General features: G+C 43.6%; 3 protein-coding genes across 6 annotated transcripts in view; 1 reads left to right on the top strand and 2 right to left on the bottom strand.

Moving 5' to 3' along the window:
- Positions 1 to 228: 228 nt before the first annotated feature.
- Positions 229 to 1,625, bottom strand: LOC133249660 (purine nucleoside phosphorylase-like). Its single transcript, XM_061420396.1, has one exon. It carries the CDS (start codon positions 1,525 to 1,527, stop codon positions 658 to 660), a length of 870 nt encoding a protein of 289 aa, XP_061276380.1. The 5' UTR covers positions 1,528 to 1,625; the 3' UTR covers positions 229 to 657.
- An 11,968-nt stretch (positions 1,626 to 13,593) lies between these two features.
- Positions 13,594 to 22,555, bottom strand: LOC133249170 (mucin-2-like; the record flags this gene model as incomplete). The annotated part of the gene is made up of 1 exon (XM_061419235.1): positions 13,594 to 22,555. A coding segment is annotated over one exon (8,313 nt), but the record flags the coding sequence as incomplete, so codon positions are not given.
- The window catches only part of LOC133249654 (serine/arginine repetitive matrix protein 2-like), a 215,312-nt gene continuing 213,981 nt past the window's right edge, over positions 22,545 to 23,875 (top strand). For all 4 annotated transcript variants that reach the window (XM_061420391.1, XM_061420390.1, XM_061420392.1 and 1 more), the window contains exon 1: positions 22,545 to 23,858. In XM_061420391.1, coding sequence (XP_061276375.1) covers positions 22,742 to 23,761 — 1,020 coding nt within the window. In that variant the 5' untranslated portion in view covers positions 22,545 to 22,741 and the 3' untranslated portion in view covers positions 23,762 to 23,858. The remainder of the gene's footprint in view (positions 23,859 to 23,875) is intronic.

Below are 23,875 nucleotides of genomic sequence, written 5' to 3'. Positions count from 1 at the left end.
TCAGGGACAGAGGGAGAGCCTAGGTATGTTCTCTCCATCAGTTTTGGTCTGTGATGTCCAAAACTAGTAAGATGAAAGTTGAGATGCCATAGTCATCCTCTGGTCATTATTGACAATATCAAGTCTGCCAATATGTTTGTATGAGTTACTCACTGATCAAAGATGCCCAGAAAGAGGGGTAAGTGAGAGTTGAAATCTAGCCTTTTTCCTGCTTACTAAGTCATGAACTTTTTTTTTTTATTTCATCTTTCTCTTTATTCAAAATACAATAGCATAAAAATCCAAAAGCAATGGGCTCTTCCCTGTATGGTCTCCAATGCTCTGAGGAGGCAGAACTGAACTCCGAGGAATGTGAGAGGACCATCTTAAGCAAGTAATAGTTCCTGTGCTGAGTTTGAGGGCCCCAAACTAAATCCTTGGATGTGTGCTAGGGTTGGGGCTCCAGTTCTTGAAGAGGAATAGGAGTGGAAATCATTTTGAGATGACAAACTGACCAGAAGAGGGCTCAGCACCAGTAAGGTCTGGTGGGAGAAGCAGGGAAGGTGACCCTCCTTTCTGCCGCCACCTAAGGCAGAGGCATGTGACTCCAGCAAGGGCTGAAGTAGGCAGCAGCTCCTCGGATCCCATAATGGAGAGGCCAACCCACTCCGGGGCTGGTTAACTGGTGTGCCCTGGCAGTGGAATGCTAGCCATAAGAAGGGAGACAAACTGCTCTAATTTCTGTGCAGCTTGCTTCCCAGCCTCTAGTACTTCCTTGTGATCGGCCTTCCCCTGGCTTTCATAATCCATGATGACCTTGTTTGTGATGAGTGAGAAGCCAAAGACTCGAAGTCCACAGTGTCTTGCGACTATAACTTCTGGTACTGTGCTCATGCCAACAGCATCTGCCCCTAGATTCCTCAGCAGGCGACACTCTGCCACAGTCTCATAATTGGGGCCCCCCAACATCACATAGGTGCCTTCCTGTAACTCTCTTTGCTCCCCCATTTGTTTCCAGGTACTGTGAGCTTTCTGCCTCATATCCCGGTCGTAGGCATCAGACATGGCAGGGAAACGAACTCCAAACCTTTCCTCATTGGGCCCTCTGAGAGGGTTCTCACCACTGAAACCAGGTAGGCTGATGTGATCACGGATCAGCATGATATCGCCAACCTCAAAGTTGGCGTTCAGCCCTCCAGCTGCGTTGGTGACCACTAGGGTCTCCACACCCAGAAGCCGGAAAACCCTCACTGGGAACGTCACCTTCCAGAACGGGTAGCCTTCATACATGTGGAACCTGCCCTGCATCATCACACAGGCTCTGCCATTCAAGATCCCAAACACCAGTCGACCAGCATGACCTGGCACTGTACTTTTGGGAAAGTTTGGTATTTCACTGTAGTCAAAGGTCTGGGCTTGAGTCAATCTGTTAATCAGACCTCCTAACCCAGAACCACAGATCATTGCCACTCGAGGTTGCTGTTCGGTATGAGACAAAAGCCATTTTGCAGTGTCTTGATAATCTTCATATGTAAATCCATTCTCCATGGTCCCGCAGACGCCCTCTCGATGAGTTTGCCCTTCTCGGTTTATATCTGCTCCTCTGAGCTGAGCTGGCTCCAGTAACCGAGTGTTACCCACCCAGCGTCTGTCATGAACTTTTGTAAAGGGTTGTATTAAATTGGTAGAAGGGGTAGTAGTTTTTTATTTTCACAAAGATGCTTTATGGTTTATTTGCAACCCTGAAACATAGTGAGGAGGTTTATATTTAAGACAATCAAACTTAGTTGTCTATCGGGTGTCTACATGCTCTTTACTTCAAAACAGTATTTGGAAAGTGGGAATGATTACAGTCTAGCATTTTAAGTGGTGTCCCTGTAGTGAGGGTGACTTTCCTAGATACTCATATTTCTCTTCTAATCATTTCTGGAATCAGCACACACATTTATAAGGTAGTTGTAAGATGTGTAGCTCAGTTAGGAATTCAGTGTGTGGTTTTTCTGTATATGGAAGCCTTCAATTCCATAGAGCTTCCCTAGTAAGATGAATCTGATGGATAATGTCTTTATCTCTAATTATTTCTTAAAAAAGTAATCAAACTTTTTTCTTGAATGAATATGAAGTAATTGGGATCCAGCTAGACTCCTTGATCTCTTGGCATCAACTTGTTGCATGGGTTTGTGCCATATTTTAGGTTCTCTTTACCTTGTCTCTTAGTCTTCCCTGTTATGTTGCCCTTCATGAGCTGACATTGGCAAATCATAGAAATCAGTCAATCAATAGATGCAGCATAAAATTAAAAATAACAACAACAAACTGAATCATGAAGTAAAGATCAAGATTGGGTTTGTATCAGGTGACAAATTGAGGTCCAAAAGATAGAGACCAGGATTTAGCACACAGAGATCAAATTTGCAATAATAGTAACCAGATGATAAGAAACCATTGATCAGGAAAAGTCAGAAATGCAAAGGAGCAGAGTCAGGTTTGCAAATGAGTGTCAAAAGTACCAGGCTTCCCATTTCATGAAAGAGAGGAGAAATAGAAGTTCAGTCTCACAGGCCAGAGCAGGGTGGAGCTGGACAGATGGATCACAGGCAGAAAGAATATGCTGCAGGTGGCCTCTTCCTGTGACCTTGATGTCCACATTTGCCTGGAAACCCATTTCCTGTTGTCCTGGTTGAGTGCAATGGGTATGCAGGTTTACAAAGCATTAGCTAATGTCATGACAAACCCATCAAACTGGATTCTGAAAGTTTAACATACTGGAAAATGACCTTAGTATTAGTGACCTTAGTATTACAAAGCATTAGCTAACGTCATGACAAACCCATCAAACTGGATTCTGAAAGTTTAACATACTGGAAAATGACCTTAGTATTAGTATAATATCAGTATTATATCTGATATTATGCAGATTTCACAGACACTCAACATGACTTTCTGGGGAGATCATTGTGGGTACAGTCTGGTCCAGGTGGCTTAAGGGAAGCAGAGAAAGTGAGCTGAGCCTTTATGGCTTTTAGAGAGGTGGGTCTGGGCAAGAGTTCACAGTGGGTTTGGGGACTGTGAAGTTCGAATTGTTCTTGGACACCAAAAAACATGAAATACACACTGAATTTCTTCTCTTAGTTGTTCAGATGTGGAAAGACAGGGAGGAGCTTGGGAATTTAAAAGCTGTCAATGGTCAAACATCAAAAATGGAACCAGTCTCTCTTTTTTTTTTAAATTTTTTTAATTTTTTATTTTTTTAAAATTTTATTTTATTTTTAAACTTTACATAATTGTATTAGTTTTGCCAAATATCAAAATGAATCCGCCACAGGCATACATGTGTTCCCCATCCTGAACCCTCCTCCCTCCTCCCTCCCCACACCATCCCTCTGGGTCGTCCCAGTGCACCAGCCCCAAGCATCCAGTATTGCGCATCAAACCTGGACTGGCAACTCGTTTCTTACATGATATTCTACATGTTTCAATGTCACTCTCCCAAATCTTCCCACCCTCTCCCTCTCCCACAGAGTCCATAAGACTGTTCTATACATCAGTGTCTCTTTTGCTGTCCCGTACACCAGGTTATTGTTACCATCTTTCTAAATTCCATATATATGCGTTAGTATACTGTATTTATGTTTTTCCTTCTGGCTTACTTCACTCTGTATAATAAGCAGTGGTACATATACACAATGGAGTATTACTCAGCCATTAAAAAGAATACATTTGAATCAGTTCTAATGAGGTGGAACCAGTCTCTTAATTAGAGGAGAATACATATCAAAGTAGTCATATGGTCATACATTTTTGTAATATACTGTGCTGTGATTAGTCACTCAGTTCAGTTCAGTTCAGTCGCTCAGTTGTGTCCAACTCTTTGCGACCCCATGAATCACAGCACACCAGGCCTTCCTGTCCACCACCAACTCCCGGAGTTCACTCAAACTCACGTCCATCGAGTCAGTGATGCCATCCAGCCATCTCATCCTCTGTCGTCCCCTTCTCCTCCTGCCCCCAATCCCTCCCAGCATCAGAGTCTTTTCCAATGAGTCAACTCTTCGCATGAGGTGAACACCCAGGACTGATCTCCTCTAGCATGGACTGGTTGGATCTCCTTGCAGTCCAAGGGACTTCTGCAACACCACAGTTCAAAAGCATCAATTCTTCGGTGCTCAGCTTTCTTCACAGTCCAACTCTCACATCCATACATGACTACTGGAAAAACCATAGCCTTGACTAGACAGACACTCAGTTGTGTCCAACTCTTTGCAACCCCATGGACTGTAGCCCATCATCCTCCATTCCATGGAGAGGCTCCTCTCTCCATGAAATTCTACAGGCAAGAATCCTGGAGTGGGTAACCATTCCCTTCTCCAGGGAATCTTCCCCATCCAGGGATAGAACCTAGGTCTCCCACATTGCCAGCAGATTCCTTACTGTCTGAGCCACCAGGAAAGTCCTTTTTTTTTTTTTTTGCAGTATTTATAGTAATAAAATATTTAATCATGAAAGGTTAAGACTAATGTCTTTTTCTTCTTCAATTCTTCTTCTGTCTCACTTCCTTTTGTGTCTGGAGGCACTGGAGAGGGTGTTGCAAGCCTTTTGGAGAACACGTTATACGGGACTTGAGAGGGGGAATATAGTTAATTTGGACATAATAGGATATATTTATGTGGGTCACAGTCACTTTTAGGTATAGTTAAGTTATTACTAGGCTTCTTGGTGTAAAAGCAGCTTCTGGAAATAATTATATTACTTGGCTTTGTGATATGAATGTGTAGGGCCAAATGTCATGTCAGTGTAAAAACATATCTTAGAGTTACTAGTCCCAAAAGAAGAGTGGACAGAGGAAGAGAAACACATTTTGAAAGGTACAGAGACTGTGAAAAATATTTTACTCATCAGATACAGAAAATTGTAAAGATATAATTTAGTTCTCATTGATGCCTAGTCAAAATGGAAACTCCTGCCTTAATTATTGTTGTTTAATTTATAAGTCATGTCTGACTCTTTTGTGACTCCATAGACTATTTATCATCTATTCTATATCAATCTCAAGAATGTCATGGAATATAATATTCATATTTTCTATTTTCATAGTGCATGAACCAAGCTATTCTGACTCTTTGAAATCCCATGGACTGTAGCCCTCCAGGATCCTCTGTCCATGGGATTTCCCAGGCAAGAATACTGGAGTGGGTTGCCTTTTCCTTCTCCAGGGGATCTTCCTAACCTGGGGATTGAGCCTGCATCTCCTACATTGGCAGGAGAATTCTTTACCACTGAGCCACTTGGGAAGCTCCAATTTAAAAGTGAGTACATCTTTATTTTGAGCCACATATTTTATGCATATCCAGGAAATGTTAGTATTTTCAAAAATATTATAAAACTCATAATATATTACTATAATTGAGGACATTATCAATAAACTGCATGGTTTCAAAAAACTTTTAAGATAAGTTACTTTTATAAGAAAACTTTCATTACTTTGAACTCTTACAGTTCATATATGAAGGAAACTTGGCAAAATATCCCAATATTTGGTAATGATTTAAAAAATTTACATGTTATTGCCAACAATGAGTAGTAAAGCTTAAATGAAATTTCTAAACTATCAATAATAAAAATATGTTTTAATCATCCATGCTTCCCAGGTGCTACAAGTGGTAAGAATCTGCCTGCCAATGCAGAAGACACGAGAGATGGAGGTTCAGTCCGTGAGGTGGGAAGCTCCCCTGGAGACGGTAATGGCAACCCACTCCAGTATTTCTTGCCTGGAAAATTCCATGGACAGAGGAGTCTGGCAGCCTACAGTACATGGGGTTGCAGAGTTGGACACAATTGAGCACACACATACATGCTAAAGGGAAACTGAATTATTATTTTTTGTTTCTTACAGAAAATGATAATTTCTGTAAGAAACATTTCATTAAGTCATGTCATTTGAAGTGGTAATCAAAGACTAAAAAATTCAACTTACTAAGAATGTAGACATTTTTTAGGTGGTTGATTATTAAGATTTTTAGGGAGGAGATTGTGTCAGTTTTTAAAAGTTTATAATTTGTTGAGATTTCTTACATTTTTCTAAGTAGACATTCACTCTTGTACATGATTTAGAATTCATAATTTTGTATTCTTTTCCTTAAGAGGACCACCCAAATGATATAAGATTCCAGTCCCACAAAACCTGGATGTGCCCCATTAGTAACAGTATTGGAATCTGAGGTCAGTAATCCTTTACTATCTCATTAAGGGTAGGCTACCCTTAATATAACCAAGGGCTAAAGATTTATAAGTGTGACTACTACTATTGTTATCTTTCAGTTCAGTTCAGTTCAGTTCAGTTCAGTCACTCAGTGGTGTCTGACTCTTTGCGAACCCATGGACTGCAGCACGCCAGGCTTCCTTGTCCACCTGTCCATCACCAACTCCCAGAGCTTACTCAAACTCATGTCCATTGAGTCAGTGATGCCATCCAACCATTTCATCTTCTGTTGTCCCCTTCTCCTCCTGCCCTCAATCTTTCCCAGCAGCAGGGTCTTTTCAAATGAGTCAGTTCTTCACATCAAGTGGCCAAAGTACTAGAGTTTCAGCTTCAGCATCAGTCCTTCCAATGAATATTCAGGACTGATTTCCTTTAGGACTGACAAGTTGGATCTCCTTGCAGTCCAAGGGACTTCCAAGAGTCTTCTCTGACACCACGGTTCAAAAGCATCAGTTCTTCGATGCTCAGCTTTCTTTATAGTCCAACTCTCACATTCATACATGAATGAATGGGAAAAACCATAACTTTGACTAGACGGACCTTTGCTGGATTATAATGTCTCTGCTTTTTAATATGCTGTCTAGGTTGGTTATAGCTTTTCTTCCAAGGAGCAAGCGTCTTTTAATTTCATGGCTGCAGTCACCATCTGCAGTGATTTTGGAGCCCAAAACATAAAGTCTTTCACTGTTTCCATTGTTTCCCCACCTATCTGCCATGAAGTGATGGGACCAGATGCCATGGTCTTAGTTTTCTGAATGTCGAATTTTAAGCCAACTTTTTCACTCTCCTCTTTCACTTTCATCAAGAGGCTCTTTAGTTCTTCACTTTCTGCCATAAGTGTGGTGTCATCTTCATATCTAAGGTTATTGATATTTCTCCTGGCAATCTTGATTCCAGCTTGTGTTTCATGCAGCCCGGCGTTTCTCATGATATACTCTGCATATAAGTTAAATGATCAGGGTGGCAATATACAGCCTTGACGCACTCCTTTAATGATTTGGATCTAGTCTGTTGTTCCATGTCCAGTTCTAACTGTTGCTTCTTGACCTGCATACAGATTTCTCAGGAGGCCAGATCAGGTGCTCTGGTATTCCTATCTCTTTAAGAATTTTCTACAGTTTTTTGTCATCCACACAATCAAAGGCTTTGACATAGTCAATAAACCAAAAGTGGATGTTTTTCTAAAACTCTCTCACTTTTTGGATGATCCAATGTATGTTGGCAATTTGATCTCTGCTTCCTCTACCTTTTCTAAATCCAACTTGAACATCTGGACATTCACAGTTCACATACTATTGAAGCCTGGCTTGGAGAATTTTGAGCATTACTTTGCTAGTGTGTGAGATGAGTGCAATTGTGTGGTAGTTTGAGTATTCTTTGGCATTGCCTTTCTTTGGGATTGGAATGAAAACTGACCTTTTCCAATCCTGTGGCCATTATCTTTACTAATGAAAAAAACTTGTCAACAAAGATAATCTGGGCTTATTTATGTCATGGCTATTTCTGGGAAGTATTAGGGAGAGAGAGAAAGAGAGAGAGTAAGCGTAAGTAAATGTGAGACATTCAACTTTATTAATTATTTTTTCCAGAATCAGTAATATAGAAAGTGGGTATTTCATAGTTCTAATATCCATAAGTTTGTGCATGTACAAAGTTGCTTCAGTTGTGTCTGACTCTATGGACTACAGCCTGCCAGGCTCCTCTGTCCATGGGTTTCTCCAGGCAAGAATATTGTAATAGGTTGCTATGCCCTTCTCCAGGGAATCTTCCAGACCTAAGAATTGAATCTGAGTCTCTTACATCTACTTGCACTGGCAGGCAGGTTCTTTCCACTATCATAACTTGGGAAGTCTATATGTTTATGGACTACCAAATCCTGACACTCTGACACTTTTAGTCTGTTTGATGGAACATAATAATTGTTTTAAGGGTTACATGAGCTTATATTTATAAAGTTCTTACTGTTGGGCAGTACCATGCATGTGTTAAATAAAACAAATTTTTCTCGTGGTGGCCAATGTAGATTTTCTCTGTCTCATTGCTTCACCTCAGTTCTGTTCAGTGGGCCTTTGTTAGGTGACTCAGCAGAGTTTCTTCCCCCTATTTTGTCATATTTAAAATTTTTATAGGTCAGCTGAGACTCCAAGGGGAAAAAAAGCTCTCTCTGTTCTACCCTTTCACATCTCAGTCCTGCTCCCCAGAGGCAAGTGTTTCCAACTCTTGAGTGGTTTCTTCCAGTATTTATGTCCATATCTTAAATCTCATAAGTTTAACAGGTACTTTAAAAATTGTTGACATTTTTTCTTACTTATTTAAATTGGAGTATAATTGCTTTACAATGTTGTGTTAGTTTCTGCTGTACAGCAAAGTGAATCAGCTATATGTATACATATATTTGGGCTTCCCTGGTGTTCAGTGGTAAAGATTCTGCCTGCCAATGCAAGGGACACAGGTTTGATCCCTGGGTTGGGAAGATCCCCTAGAAGGAAGGAAATGGCAACCCACTCCAGTATTCTTGCCTGGGAAATCCCCTGGACAGTGGAGCCTGGCAGGCTACAGTCCATGGGGTCGCAAAGGGTCGAACATGACTTAACAGCTAAACAACACATACCTATATCCCCTCCCTCTGGAGCCTCCCTCCCCCTGCCATCCCACCCCCTAGGTCATCACAGAGCACTGAGCTGAGCTCCCTGTGCTGTATAGCAGCTTCTCATTAGCTGTCTATCTTACACATGATAGTGTATATAGTCAGTGCTATATTTGTCTCATCCTTTTCTTCCCTCTCTTTGTCCACAAATCTATTCTCTATGTCTGCATCACTATTCCTGTCCTACAGAAATAGGTTTATCAGTACCATTTCGCTAGACTCCATATATATGCAATGATATACGATATTTGTTTTTCTCTCTGACTTAATTCACTCTGTATGACAGACCCTGTGTTGATTCACTTAACTACAAATGACCCAATTTTGTTCCTTCTTATGACTGAGTAATATTCCATTGTATATATGTACCACAGCTTCTTTATCCGTTCCTCTGTTGATGGACATTAAGGTTGCTTCCATCTCCTGGTTATTGTAAATAGTGCTGTAATGGACATTGGGGTCCACATGTCTTTTTAAATTGTGATTTTCTTAGGGTATATGACTATTGGCCTTTTAAGGAGGTATAACATACTTCCAGTAAAGTGTGCACATCTTTACCTTCACACATGTTACATCTTGAATTTTTACACATTACCTATGCATGCACATGTGTGCCTAGAGCCCAGATCAATGTACGAAAGATTGCTAGCTCCCCAGCAGCAGAGTTCCTTTTACTTCCTTGTAGCTGTAACATTCCAAGCATAACTCATCCATCAACTTTGAACTGGGTCTTTCAACCCCAGAACTACTGACATTTATGGGACTATCCTGTGCCCTGTAGGATGTTTGGCAGCATCCCTGTCTTTCACTCATTTGCTTAGGCAGAAGAATACACTCCCCAGATATCTGTGCCCTAATCCCTGAATCCTGTGAAGCCTATTACATGGTGAGGGGGGTATTGAGATGGGAGATGAAATTAAGGTTGCTAATCAGCTGACCATATTATAAGCCAATTAGCCTGAATTATCTAGATGGACCATGTAATCACAAGGGTTCTTAAATATGGAAGAGGCAGGCAGTGATGCACGTTGATGATGGAGGAAGAAACCACAAGCCTTGGAACTTAGGCCACCCCTAGAGGCTGGAAAAGACGAGGAAGTGGATGTTCCCCTAGAACCTCCAGGAAGAACACAGCCTTTCTGACACCTTAATTCTAGCCCAGTGAAACCCATTTGAGGTTTTTGAACAGAATTTTCTGGTTGATCTGTAATGTTTTATACTTTGGAACTTGATATTGAAATTGTTGCTCAGTTACTAAATCACGTCCGACTCTTTGCGACCCCATGGACTCCAGCATGCCAAGATTCCCTGTCCTTCACTATATCCTGGAGTTTGATCAAATTCATGTCCACTGAGTCAGTGATGTTGTCTAACCATCTCATCCTCTGCCACCCCCTTCTCCTTTTGCCCTCAATCTTTCCTAGTGTCAGGGTCTTTTCCAATGAGTTGGCTCTTCGTGTCAAGTGGCCAAAGCCCTGGAACTTCAGCTTCAGCATCAGTCCTTCTGTTCTGGGCCATCAGTAGCTTAGGGAATTTCACTTAACATAGGTTGCTTCCTTCCTATTTGATCACACAGCTCTCTGCTTTTGCAAAACATTTGCAATATTTTTTTTTAATGTCTATCTTCTCAGCCAAATAGTAGGCTCTGTGAAAATAACAACCCTGTACTTTGCTAAAACTCAAGCACCAAGGACAATGCCTGACACATGGCAGACATTTCTGAGGTGAATGGCGTTGAATTGCATGAAGCATCGTAGGTGAAGCATTTTTCACTTTCCAGCCACAACCCTGTGTCATGGTGACTGTTGTGTGTATCACACCCACTGTGTCCAGCCACTGCAGCATAGTCAATGTGGCTCAGCTCTTTCATTCGACAGAACTTTCTGTCAAAGTTTACTCACATCTCACTCTCTCCCTCACCCAGCCAAGTGGATATGATGCAAGACACACACACATATGATATCTGATGATGCCTTGAAGTGGTTGGAAATTGGAGGGAGGAGGGTTCAGGATGGGGAACACATATATACCTGTGGCAGATTCATTTTGATATATGGTAAAACCAATACAATATTGTAAAATAAAATAAAGTAAAAAAAATTGATAAGCTGTTCTTAGTCACCTTTTATGATTATGGTATGGCCTTTTTCCTAGGAGCTGTGGGCTTGGTTATAATGGCAGTAGTGTTTGATGGGTATGTATTCTCCTTTGTGATTAAGAGAAATTTGGAAAGTAAGAGTGCCTTTTTCTTTTCTTTTAAATTGAGATAAAGATGTACAGAACATTTTAAGACTTCTGGAGGCTTATAACTTAATGTTGCAGAGGGCTTGAATAGTTGTGATTTGAGAAAACATGTTCTGTCTTTAGGGCTTCCCAGGTGACTCACTGCTAAAGAATAGTCCTGCCAAGCAGGAGACGTGAATTTGATTCCTGGGTTGAGAAGATGCCTGGAGAAGGAAATGGCAACCCACCCCAGTATTCTTGCCTGGAAAATCCCAAGGACAGAGGTACCTGGCGGGCTATGGTCCATGGGGTCACCAAAAGTCAGACATGACTGAGTGACTGAATAGCAGCAGTAGCTCTGTCTTTTGGGGGAAGCCTGGTTCATTCATTTCACTCTTCAAGGGAAATCTCGGGATCTTGGGAAATTTTCTACTAAAAGAACAGGAATTTCAGATAGCATGGTGAAAGTGTCTAGCATATTAATAGAAGATCAGTTGTCTGTAGGGAAGTAGGGCAGACTTACTGGGTATGGTGCAGCTGGTGGGCAATAGCCCTCCTAAAAACATATAGGGTACAACTTGCAGAATGTGAGGAGTAGCTCTGGAAGTGTGAGTGACAGGGAATAGATTTTGGGAGGGAATAGGTGTGGGAAGGGCTCTAAGTCTTGACTGGAAGTTGTACCTAACAGGAATATGGGAAACAGAAGCTTGGGAGGAAAGGTATGCTGAAGGTGAAATGAAGTTAATGGCAGACTTTCATCACCAATGAGCCCTTACATTTCACTGGAGCATCAGTGTGATGTGACCCAACAAACTTATTTTACCATGGGCTCATGGAAGAGAGGAGAGGAGTGAGCAAGTGGCCAGCCTTGCCTGGTGACTGAAATAGGGCTCATGGCAGAGATGGCAGATTGCCCCCATTAAAAACTTTGTTGAGGGATGAGATAATGCATGCCTAAACTCAAAGGGATAAAAAGCTCCTTGATGGTAGGAAATGTTTTGACTATGAATGCCTAGTAGTATTTATTTAATCCTCAAATTGAAGATTAAACTGGAATTGGCATGGATCTGTTCAGTTGCTACTAGCAGAACAGGTAAGGAAACAGACAGCTGACATTGCAGAGACCCTGATGATCCCTCATGCTTATGATGATCCCTTATGTGATGCTTAAATATTATACAAATTTGCAAGCCAGATTATGGTAATGACAGCTGACAAGGAGACTGGGGCAATCTGGCTGTAGTAGTGCCTTAAAGTAGGACTTCAGAGTTATTCTTAAAAGGCTAAATATACAGAGATACAAATTTGTATGCTCCCAGACATTTTATACATTCCATAAAAAGTTGGTTAATCTTTTGTTTCAAACAATTTAAAATTTATTTTTCAGGAACAAATGCAATTTGAAATGACCTTAATATACCTGATATACCTCTAAAAAGTATTTTCCTGCTATAATCAAATTTCATTTTAATTCTATTTTATTAAAATAAATAAAATTCTGCCTCATGTCTCCATTTAGACATTTAGATTTGCTAGAATGGATAGAATGGACTTTTCACTCCCCAAATCAATGACACTGTCTTTATTAAAAAATGATTACCTAATTTGAGAGATATTTTGAGGGGAAGTAAAATGATAAATTTATTAGAATACTGTTTCATTTTTTATATTCATTGGCTTATGCTGATGTACTCAAGACAGCATGTTAAAATTTAATAATGTATTTAATTTATATTAATGTATTTATGCATGCATTATTTCTATTTTATTATTTTATATTTATTTTAAAAATTTTGTGTTGTATTTTTACTATTTCATTGTCCATATTGATTGGTACATTTCTGGGAGAAAGACAGTAAAAGTTGATATAATTTTATAATTTACCTTACTGCTAGCTCTCTCCCTGTCTATGCAAGAAAGTCAGGAACTCATATTTTACCTTACCTACTTGTTCAGTTTCAAGATGCTGAACAGGCTGCTACTGATATGTGCTAATAGTTCCTAATGAGCAGTTCACCCTTTTCTGGTTAGCTTTCTATCCTGGGAGGACAACCATACAAACTCCTTGTCTCTCAGATTTTTGTTGGAGTCCATTGATGAAAGAAATAGGAGAAGGAAAGAGGAAGGGATATTATACTGCTCTCTTCCTGTTGTGGGCAGTAGTGATGACCCTTCACAGCAACAGATAACACTCATTTCATCCACAGTCCTCAACTCTCATTCAGGTTCTGGTATTGCTATTCGCTCCTTTGTCCCATCAAGTTGAGGCACACCACAAGCTCCACTGTGGTTAGACTTTGTATGCCTCAACACCCTTTGCTGGTTCACTTAATACTGTCCATTCTCTTTGAGCAGATCTTTTACTAAATGCTTTTTGTCCCCCTCATAAAATGTGTCTGTTTCTTTCTCTGAAACTCATTTTATCAGCTGTAGGTAGGTAATAAAAATAGGAAAGGTGATAGTCATCAAGACAGCAATACGTGCATATAATTGCTTGAACACTTTATTTGCTTTGGTTAGAACAAGATAGGTTCCATTGAAATAATTGAAGTTCATTTTACATAAGATCTCAGAGAAGTTTAGAAAATAATTTTTCACATCTCCAAACAAGAAATTAAAGGAATTTATTCCCAGAACTCTTTAAATTCATACAGGTGGATGTAGTTTGGGAGTTGTAAACACGGACAGTTGTATTGGGCAATATGGTGGAGGGAGGGCTGATTATAATTTGAGTAGTAACTTTGGTAGGAACTGTGGAGGTAATTTCTGCTGATATTGTGTTGGTAGGTGGGCTCTTTTGCTGAAGGCATGGGTACTGTTGAAGAGGTTGTGAATTCTGTTGTGATAGTGGGTTCTGTGAAAATGCTGAAAGTGGTTGCTGTGGTAGTGGAGTTTGTGAAAATACTTGTAGTGATTGTTATTGTGATGGGTTATGTACTAGTGTTGATAATTGCTGGAGTGGGAAATTCTGTATAAATAGTGGTAGTTGGTGTGGAGGTGTATTCTGTAGAAGCAATAGTTGCTGCTGTGGTGGAAGTGATGATGGTTGCAGTAGTGGTGAATTTTGTGGAAGTTGTGGTAATTGGTACAGTAGTGAGTTCTGTGGAAATGCTGGTGGTTGCTATTGTGATGGGTTACATGCAAAGAATGGTGGTTGGAGTTGTGGTGGGAGGTTCAGCAGAAGTGGTGGGTTCTGTAGTAGTAGTGATGGTTGCTGTGTTGGGGAATTTTGTGGAAGAGGTGACGGTTACTGTAGAGGTGGGCTCTGTAATGATTGCTGCTGTGATGACGGGTTCAATAGAAATAGTGGTGGTGGTGACTGTGGCTGGTTCAGTAGAAGTTGTGTTTGTTGCTACAGTGGGGGTTTCTGTAGAAGTAGTGGTGGTTGCTATCGAGGTGGATTCTTTGGAAGTAGGATAGAGCTTAGTGGAAATAGTGGTGGTTGCTGTGGTGGTGCCTTCATTAGAAGTTGTGGCAGTTGCTGTGGTTGTGGGTTCTTTGAAAGTGGTAGTGGGTCCTGTTATGGTGGTATCTTCTGTGGAAATAGTGGTGGTTGCTGTGGTGGTCGTAGGTTCAGTGGAATTGGTGGTGGTTGCTGTGGTGGTAGTGGCTTCATTAGAAGTTGTAGTAGTTGCAGTGCTACTGGGTTCAGTTAGAGCAGTCATAGTTGATATGGTGGTCAGTTCTGTAGAACTGACTGTTGTTCTTGTAGAGGGTTCTTTGGAGGTTGTGGTAGTTCCAGTTGTGGTGGTAGGTTCAGTTAAAGTGGTGGCAATTTCTTTGGTGGTGAGTTTGGTAGTAGTGATTATTGTTTCTGTGGTGTGGGATTCTGTGGAAGTGGTTGCTATAGTGGTGGGCTCTATGGAAGTAATGATGGTTGCTGTGGTAGAGTCAATGGTAGTGGTATAGGGTTCTGTGGGAGTGGTAATGGTTGCTGTTCTGGTGGTAGATTTTATGGAAGTGGTTGTTGCTGCTATGGCAGTGAGTTGGGTTGAAGGGGTGGTGATTTTTGTTCCAGTGGTTTCTGTAGTATTGATACTGTTTGCTGTGGTGGAGGGTTCTGATGAAGTACTGATGGCTGCAGCAGTGGGTGCTATGGAACTGATGGGTGCTGATGAGATGGTAGGTTCTGTTAAAGTGGTAGTGGCTGCTTTTGTGGTGGTAAGTTCAGTTGCAGTACTGGTGGTTGCTGTGGTGGTAGATTCTGTAGAAGTGGCTATTGCTTCTCTTGTGGTTGATTCTGTGGAAGTTGTAGTGGTTCCTGTTGCGGGGGGAGGTTCATTTGAAGTGATGGTTGCTGTGGTTATGTGTTCAGTGGGAGCAGGAGTGGTTGCTGTTGTGGTGGGTTCTGTAGTACTGATGATGGTTGCTGTGTTGGGGAATTCTGTGGAGGTAGTGATGGCTACTGTAGTGGCAGGCTCTGTGGAAGTGATGGTTGCTGTTGTGGCAATGAGTTCTGTGGAAATAGTTGTGCTTGCTATTGTGGCAGGTTCTGTGTAAGTGATAGCTGCTGTTGTGGTGGTGGAGTCTGTGGAAATGGGAATAGTTGCTATTGTGGTAAGTTCAGTGGAATTGGTGGTTGCTGTGGTAGTGGGTTCAGTTACAGTGGTTGTGGTTGTGGTGGCAGATGATTTTCTAGATGAAAATATTGTTGCTCTGGTGGTGAGTTCTGTGGGGGTGGTGATGGTTCCTGCTGTGGTGGTAGGTTCAGTTGAAGTGATTATGGTTGCTGGGGTTACATATTTAGTGGGAGCAGGGGTAGTGGCTGATGTGATGGGTACTGTAGTACTGGTGATGGTTGCTGTGTTGGGTAATTCTGTGGAAGTAGTGATGTCTACTGTAGTGTCAGGTTCTGTGGAAGTGATGGTTGCTCTTGTGGCAATGGGTTCTGTGGAAATGGTGGTAGTTGCTATTGTGGCAGGTTCTTTGGGAGTGATGGGTGCTGTTGTGGTAGTGGATTCTGTGGTAGTGTCATAGGGTTCTGTGGAAGTGGTGATAGTTACTATCTTGGTGCTAGGTTCAGTGGAATTGGTGGTTGCTGTGGTGCTGGGTTCACTTACAGTGATTGTGGCTGATATGGTAGAGGATTCTCTAGAAGTGAAGATGTTTTCTCTGGTTGTGGGTTCTGTGGAGGTGGTGGTGGTTCCTAATGCAGTGGTAGATTCAGTTGAAGTGGTGGTTATTGCTTTGCTGATGAGTTCTATAGTAGTGATGAGTTTTGCCCTGGTGTGGGATTCTGCAGATGTAGTGGTGGTTGCTGTGGTGGTGGGCTCTATGGAAGTAATGGTGTTTGCTGTGGTAGACTCAGTGGAAGTGGTGTAGGGTTCTGTGGAAGTGATGGTGGTTGCTGTTCTGGTGGTTGATTTTATGGAAGAGGTTATTGCTGGTGTGGTAGTAGGTTCAGTAGAAGGGGTTGTGATTGTTGGCATGGTTGATTCTGTAGTATTAATGCTGGTTGGTGTGGTAGAGAACTCTGGTAAAGTAGTGAATGTTGCTGTAGCAGTGGGTGCTGTAAAACTGATGGGTGCTGATGTGATGGTGGATTCTCTGGAAGTGGTGATGGTTGATGTTATGGTGGTAGGTTCTTTTGAAGTGATTGGGGTTGCTGTGGTGGTGGGTTCTGTAGAATCGATGATTACTGCTCTTGTGGTTTGCTCTGTGGCCATTGTGGTGATAGATTCAGTTGAAGTAGCGATTGCTGTGGAACTGGGATTGGTGAAATCTGTGTTAGTTGCTCCTATGGTAGGTTCTATAGTGGTGATGGTTGTGGTGGGGGAGTCTGTGGATATAGTCATGGTTGGTATAGTGGTAGACTCTGTTGAAGTGATGGTGGGATAAATGGAAGTGTTAGTGGTTGCTATTTTGGCGGATCCTGTGGAAGTAGCATAGGCTTCCATGGAAGTGGTGAAGCTTTCAGTTGTGGTGGTAGGTTCAGATGAAGTGGTAGTTGCTGTAGTGGGCTCTGTGGAAGTAATTGTTCCCATTTTGGTGGTAAATGATGTAGAATTCATGGTATTTGCTATTGTGGTGGGTTCTGTAGAGGTAAATATGGTTACTGTGGTGGATTCTGTGGATGTGGAATAGGGTTCTCTGGAAGTGTTAATGGTTACCATTGTGGTGTTAGGCTCTGTAGAAGTGGTGGTGGTGGGCACAGTGGAAGCAGTGACTGCTCTTGTGGTGAGTTCTGTACTAGTATTGATAATATCTATGGTTGGAATTTCTGTGAAAGTACTGGTGGTTGCTATGGAGGTGGATTCTTTAGAAGTGAATATTGCTGCTGTGGTGGTGGACTCTGTGGAAGTAATCATTGAAACTGTGGTGGTGGGTTCTGTGGAAATATTGGTCATTGCTACTGTGGTGGGTTCTGTGGAAGTAATGATGGTTTTTGTGGTTAATTCTGTGGAAGTTGTATAGGGTTCTATAGAAGTGGTGAAGGTTGCTAATTTGGTAGGAGGTTTATTTGAAGTGGTGCTGTGTTCAGTGGAAGCAGTGGTGCTTGTTGTTGTGGGTTCTGTAGTAGTGATGATGGCTGATGTATTGGGCAATTCTGTGGAAGTAGTGGTAGTTACTATAGTGGTAGGTTCTGTAGAAGCAGTCATTGCTGTTTTGATGATCGGTTCTGTGGAAATAATGGTGGTTTCCAGTGTGGAAGGTTCTGTAGATGTGACTACTGTTGCTGTGGTGGGGGTCTCCACGGAAGTAGTAGTGGTTGCTGTGGTGATAGAATCTGTGGTAGTGATGGATGCTGTTGAAGTGGTGGGTCCTGTGGAATTGGTGGTGGTTGCTATCATGGTAAATTCCATGGAAGCAGTGTAGGGTCCTAGGGAAGTGATGATGGTTGCTGTTTTGGTGGTAGGCTCAGTTAAAGTGGTGGTGGTTGGTATTTTGGTTGAATCTTTGGAAGTGATAGTTGTTTCTTTGGTAGTAGGTCCTATGGAAGTGGTTGTGATTTGTATTGTGGTGGCAGGTTCAGATGAAGTGGTGGCGATTGCTGTAGTGTTGGGCTCTGTGGAACTGATTGTTGCCATTGTGGTGGTGGGTGATATGGAAGTTGCAGTGGTTGCTATTGTTGTGGGTTCTGTGGGAGTAAATATGGTTGCTGTGGTGGATGGTACAGAAGTGATATAGGGTTCTGTGAAAGTGGTGTTAGACTCTGTAGAACTGATATTTGTTCCTATGGTGGTGGTGATATCTGTGGAAGTTGTGGTTGATCCTGTTGTGGTGGCAGATTCAGTTGCAGTGGTGTTGATTGCTGCGGTGGTGGGTTCTGTGGAAGTAATGACTGTTGCTGTGCTGGTGGTATCTCTAGAAGTGGTTTCTGTTGTAGTAGGTTCAGTTGAAGTGATAATGGTTGCTATGGTGATGTGTTCAGTGGAAACAGCCGTGGTTTCTATTGTGGCAGGTTCTGTAGTAGTGATGGTTGCTGTGGTGGGAAATTCTGTGGAAGTAGCAGTGGTTATGGCAGTGGAAGGCTCTGTGGAAGTGATGGTTGCTGTTGTGGTGATGGGTTCTGTGGAAATGGTGGTAGTTGCTATGGTAGTGGAATCCGTGGAAGTGATGACTGCTGTGGTGGTGGTGGGTTTTTTGGAAGTGGGATAGGGTTCTGTGGTAATAATTGCTGTTTTGGTGGTAGGTCCAGTTGAATTGATGATGGTTACTGTGGTGGTTGGCTCTTTAATGATGGCTGGTATAGTAGATTCTGTGGTAGTTGCATAATGTTCTGTGGAAGTAGTAATGGTAGCTGCCTTGGTGGTGGGTTCTATGGAAGTGGTGGTAGTTTCTCTGGTGTTGGGTTTGGTAGAAGTGGTGGTTCCTGTGGTGATGGATTCTGAAGAAGTGTTGATTGTTGCTGTGGCTGTGGGTTGTATGGAAGTTGTAGTGGTTCCTGCTGTGGTAGTAGATTCAGTTACAGAGGTAGTGGTTGCTGTAGTATTGAGATCAGTGGAAGTGGTGCTGCTTGCTAATGTGGTGGATTCTGTAGTAGTGAGGCTGATTGATGTGGTGGGGGATTCTTTGGACATGGTGATGGTTGATGTAGTGGTAGGCTTTGTGATTTTGTTTGTTACTGTGGCTGATTCAGTGGAAGTAATGATGGTGGCTGCTATGGATTCTGTGGAAGTGGTATAAAGTTCAGTGTTTGTTTTGATGGTGGCCATTGTGGTTGGTTCAGTGGAAGTGGTGTTGGTTGGTGTGTTGGTGGATTTTCTAGAAGTGATGATTGTAGCTGTGGCACTAGGTTCAGTAGAAGTTGTAGTGGTTCTGTTTGAGGTAGTAGGTACAGTCAAAGTGATGGTGGTTTTCTTGATAATGGGTTCTGAAGTAATAATGGTTGCTGTGGTGGGGGTTTCTGTGGATGTGATGGTTGATGTTGTGGTAATAGGTTCAGTTAAAGTAGCTGTGGTTGTTGGATTGGTGGGCTTGGTGGAAGTGATAGTTGATGTTATGGTGGGTTTTGTGGTGGTAGATTCCATAGAAGTGATGGTTGTTGCATGAATAATAATGTCTTTGGAAGTTGTGGTAGTTCCTGTTGTAGTGGTAGGTTCAGTCGAAGTGATGGTGATTGCTTGGGTGGTGGGTTTTGTAGTAGTAATGATTGTTGCTGTGGTGTGGGATTCTGCAGAAATATTGGTGATTGCTGTAGTGGTGGGCTCTGTAGAAGTAACAGTAGTTGCTGTGGTAGATTCTGTGGAAGTGGTAATGGTTGGTGTTCTGGTGGTTGATTCTATGGAACTGGGGGTGTTTGCTGTGGTGAGGGTTTCAGTGGAAGCTGTGATGATTGCTCTTGTGGTGGGTTTTGTAATTGTCATGATAGTCATTGTGTTGGGGGATTCCAAGGAAGTAGTGGGTACTGCTGTAGTGGTGGGCTCTGTAGAAGTGATGATTGTTGTTATGGAGGTGGGTTCTACAGAGGTGTTTATTGTTGCTTTGGTTGTAGGTTCCATGGAAGCTGTAGTGGTTGCTGTGGTGGTCGATTCTGCAGAGGTGTTGATTGTTGCTTTGGTTGTGGCTCCTGTGGAAGTTATGGTTGTTGAAAATGTGGTAGGTTCTGTAGATGTGATGATGGTTGCTGTGGTGGGTGATTCTGTGGAAGTAGTGGTGGTTACTGTGGTTGTGGGCTCTATGAAAGTGGTGGTGGTTGCTATTGTAGTGGGTTCTGTGGAAACAGTAATGGTGGCTGTGGCATATTCTGTGGAAGTTGTATAACGTTCAGTGGACATGGTGATGGTTGCTGTTGTAGTGGGAGGTTCAGTGGAAGTGGTGTTGGTTGCTGTGATGGTGGGCTCTATGTAAGTGATGGTTGCTGGTGTTGGGATAGGTTCAGTTGAAGTTATGGTGGCTGCTGTGTTGGTCAGTTCTGAAGAAGTGGCGGTGTTTGCTATGGTGGTGTGCTCTGAAGAAGTGATGATTACTGCTGTGGTGGCAGGTTCCTTGGAAGTTATAATGTTTCCTGTTGTGGTAGTTTCAGTTGAAGTGGTGGTAGTTGCTATGGTGGTTGGCACTGTGGAAATGATGGTTACAGTTTTGGCAGAAGGTTCAGTTGAAATGGTCATGGTTCCTGAGTTGGTGGACTCTGTGGAAGTAGTCGTTGCTGTTGTGGTAGGTTCTGTGGAAGTAATGATAGTTGCTGTGGTAGATTCCGTGGAAATGGTAGTAGATTCTGTGGTGGTGGATTCTGTAGAAGTTACGGTTTTTCCCATTGAGTTGTTAGGTTCAGTTGAAGTGGTGGTAATTGCTGTTGTGGTGTGCTCTGTGGGAAATTTGGCTGCTATTGTCTTTGTAGGTTCAGTTGAAGTGGTGGTGGGTTCCGTGGAAGTGATGGTTGCTGTTGAGGTGGTAGGTTCAGAAGAACTGGTAGTGGTTTCTGTGGTGGGCTTGGTGGTAGGAATGGTTGGTGTTTTATCAATGAGTTCTGTGGAAGTGGTGGTGGTTTCTATTGCAGCAGGCTCCATGGAAGTAACATTGCTTGCTGTGGAGGATTTTATGAGAGTAGTATTTGGTTCAGTGGAAGTGATGGTGGTTGCTATTGTGGTGGCTGGTTCAGTTGAACTTGTGATTGCTGTGGTGGTTGGTTCTCTAGAAGAAGTAGTGGTTGTGTGTTCTGTAGTAGTAGTAGTGATGGTTGCTGTGGTAAGCAATTCTATGGATTGTATACTGGTAGTTGTAATAGTGTGTTCTGTAGAAGTGATGGTGGTTGCTGTGGTGAAGGGATAAATGGGAGTAGTGGTGGTTGCTATTTTGTTGGGTTCTGTGGAAATAATGATGGCAGCTGTGGTAGATTCTGTGGAAGTTGTATTGTTTCCTGTTGTGGTTATAGGTTCAGCTGAAGTGGTTGCTGTGGTGGTGGGTTCAATGGAAACAGTATTGGCTACTATTGTGGTAGGTTCTGTAGTAGTGATGATGGTTGCTGTGGTGGAGGATTCTGTGGAAGTGATATCGGGTTCTGTGGAAGTCGTGATGCTTGCTGTGGTGAAGGGATAAATGGGAGTAGTGGTGGTTGCTATTTTGTTGGGTTCTGTGGAAATAATGATGGCAGCTGTGGTAGATTCTGTGGAAGTTGTATTGTTTCCTGTTGTGGTTATAGGTTCAGCTGAAGTGGTTGCTGTGGTGGTGGGTTCAATGGAAACAGTATTGGCTACTATTGTGGTAGGTTCTGTAGTAGTGATGATGGTTGCTGTGGTGGAGGATTCTGTGGAAGTGATATCGGGTTCTGTGGAAGTCGTGATGCTTGCTGTTATGGTGGCAGATTCATTTGAAGTGATGGCGGTTGCTCTGTTGGGTTCAGTGGTAGGGATGGTTGCTGTTTTATTGGTGAATTTTGAGGCAGTGGTGGTAGTTTCTATTGTGATGGGCTCTGTATAAGTAATGAAGGTTGCCGTGGAGAATTCTGTGGAAGTAGTGGTGGTTGCTGTGCTTGCAGACCCTGTGGAAAGAGTGGTGGTTTCTATTATGGTGGGCTCTGTGGATGCAGTGATTGTTTCTGTCACAGATTCTGTAGAGGTGATGTAGGATTCAGTGGTAGTGGTTATGGTTGGTGTTATGGTAATAGATTCAGTAGAAGGGATAGTTGCTGTGGAGGCAGATTCTGTATCAGTGATTGTTGTTACTATGGTGGTGGGTTCTGTGGAAGTGGTTATAGTTGTGTTGGTCGGTTCAGAGGAAATGGTGAATGCTATAGTGGTGGGCTCTGTAGAAGTGATGGTTGCTGTTGTGGTGGTGGGTTCTGAGATGGTAGTGGATTTTGTAACAGTAGTAGTGGGTGTGGTTGCGGTTGTTTTAGTTGAATGTGGAAAGTGCCCTTTTGTACCAGGAGGAGGTGGAAGGCACCCTTTTGTAACAGGAAGGGGAAGGTGCCCTTTTGTTTCAAGTGGGGGAGAGGGAGGATGCCCTTTAGTGACAGGAGAGGGAGGGGGAAGATGCCCTTTTGCTCCAGGAGGGGGAAGGCGCCCTTTAGTGCCAGGAGAGGGAGGGGGAAAGCGCCCTTTAGTGCCAGGAGGGGGAGAGGGGAGGCGCACTTTAGTGCCAGGAGACAGAGGGGGAAGACACCCTATAGTGCCAGGAGGGGGTGGGGGAAGACGCCCTTTTGTGCCTGGAGGGGGAAGGCGCCCTTTTGTGCCAGGAGGAGGAGGGGGAAGATGGCCACTTGTGCCAGGAGAGGGAGGGGGAAGGCGCCCTTTTGTGCCAGGAGGGGCAGGGGGAAGGCGCCCTTTTGTGCCAGGAGGGGGAAGGCGCCCTTTTTTGCCAGGAGGAGGGCGAAGACGGCCTCTTGTGCCAGGAGAGGGAGGGGTAAGGCGCCCTTTTGTGCCAGGAGGGGCAGGGGGAAGACGCCCTTTTGTGCCAGGAGGGGGAAGGCGCCCTTTTTTGCCAGGAGGAGGAGGGCGAAGACGGCCTTTTGTGCCAGGAGAGGGAGGGGGAAGGCGCCCTTTTGTGCCAGGAGGGGCAGGGGGAAGACGCCCTTTTGTGCCAGGAGGGGGAAGGCGTCCTTTTTTGCCAGGAGGAGGAGGGCGAAGACGGCCTCTTGTGCCAGGAGAGGGAGGGGGAAGGCGCCCTTTTTTAGCAGGAGGGGGAAGATGCCCTTTTGTGCCAGGAGGGGGAAGGCGCCCTTTTTTGCCAGGAGGAGGGTGAAGACGGCCTCTTGTGCCAGGAGAGGGAGGGGTAAGGCGCCCTTTTGTGCCAGGAGGGGCAGGGGGAAGACGCCCTTTTGTGCCAGGAGGGGGAAGGCGCCCTTTTTTGCCAGGAGGAGGAGGGCGAAGACGGCCTCTTGTGCCAGGAGAGGGAGGGGGAAGGCGCCCTTTTTTAGCAGGAGGGGGAAGATGCCCTTTTGTGCCAGGAGGGGGAAGGCGTCCTTTTTTGCCAGGAGGAGGAGGGCGAAGACGGCCTCTTGTGCCAGGAGAGGGAGGGGGAAAGCGCCCTTTTGTGCCAGGAGGGGCAGGGGGAAGACGCCCTTTTGTGCCAGGAGGGGGAAGGCGTCCTTTTTTGCCAGGAGGAGGAGGGCGAAGACGGCCTCTTGTGCCAGGAGAGGGAGGGGGAAGGCGCCCTTTTTTAGCAGGAGGGGGCAGACGCCCTTTTGTGCCAGAAGGGGGAGAGGAAAGGCGCCCTTTGTTAGCAGGAGCAGGAGGGGGAAGGCGCCCTTCAGTGTCAGGTGGAGAAGATGAAAGTTGCCTTTCTGTACCAGGAGCAGGAGGAGGTGCACGGTTCCCTTTTGCGCCAAGAGGAGGACGTGGAGCCAGGCGACCTGTAGTCCCAGGAGAAGTAGGTGGTACACCTTT

The sequence above is a fragment of the Bos javanicus genome, chromosome 6, assembly GCF_032452875.1.
Source record: "Bos javanicus breed banteng chromosome 6, ARS-OSU_banteng_1.0, whole genome shotgun sequence".
In the NCBI taxonomy this organism is placed as follows: Eukaryota; Metazoa; Chordata; class Mammalia; order Artiodactyla; family Bovidae; genus Bos; species Bos javanicus.
The sequence above is the reverse complement of the archived record's forward strand: the minus strand, read 5'-3'. Positions and strand labels throughout refer to the sequence as shown.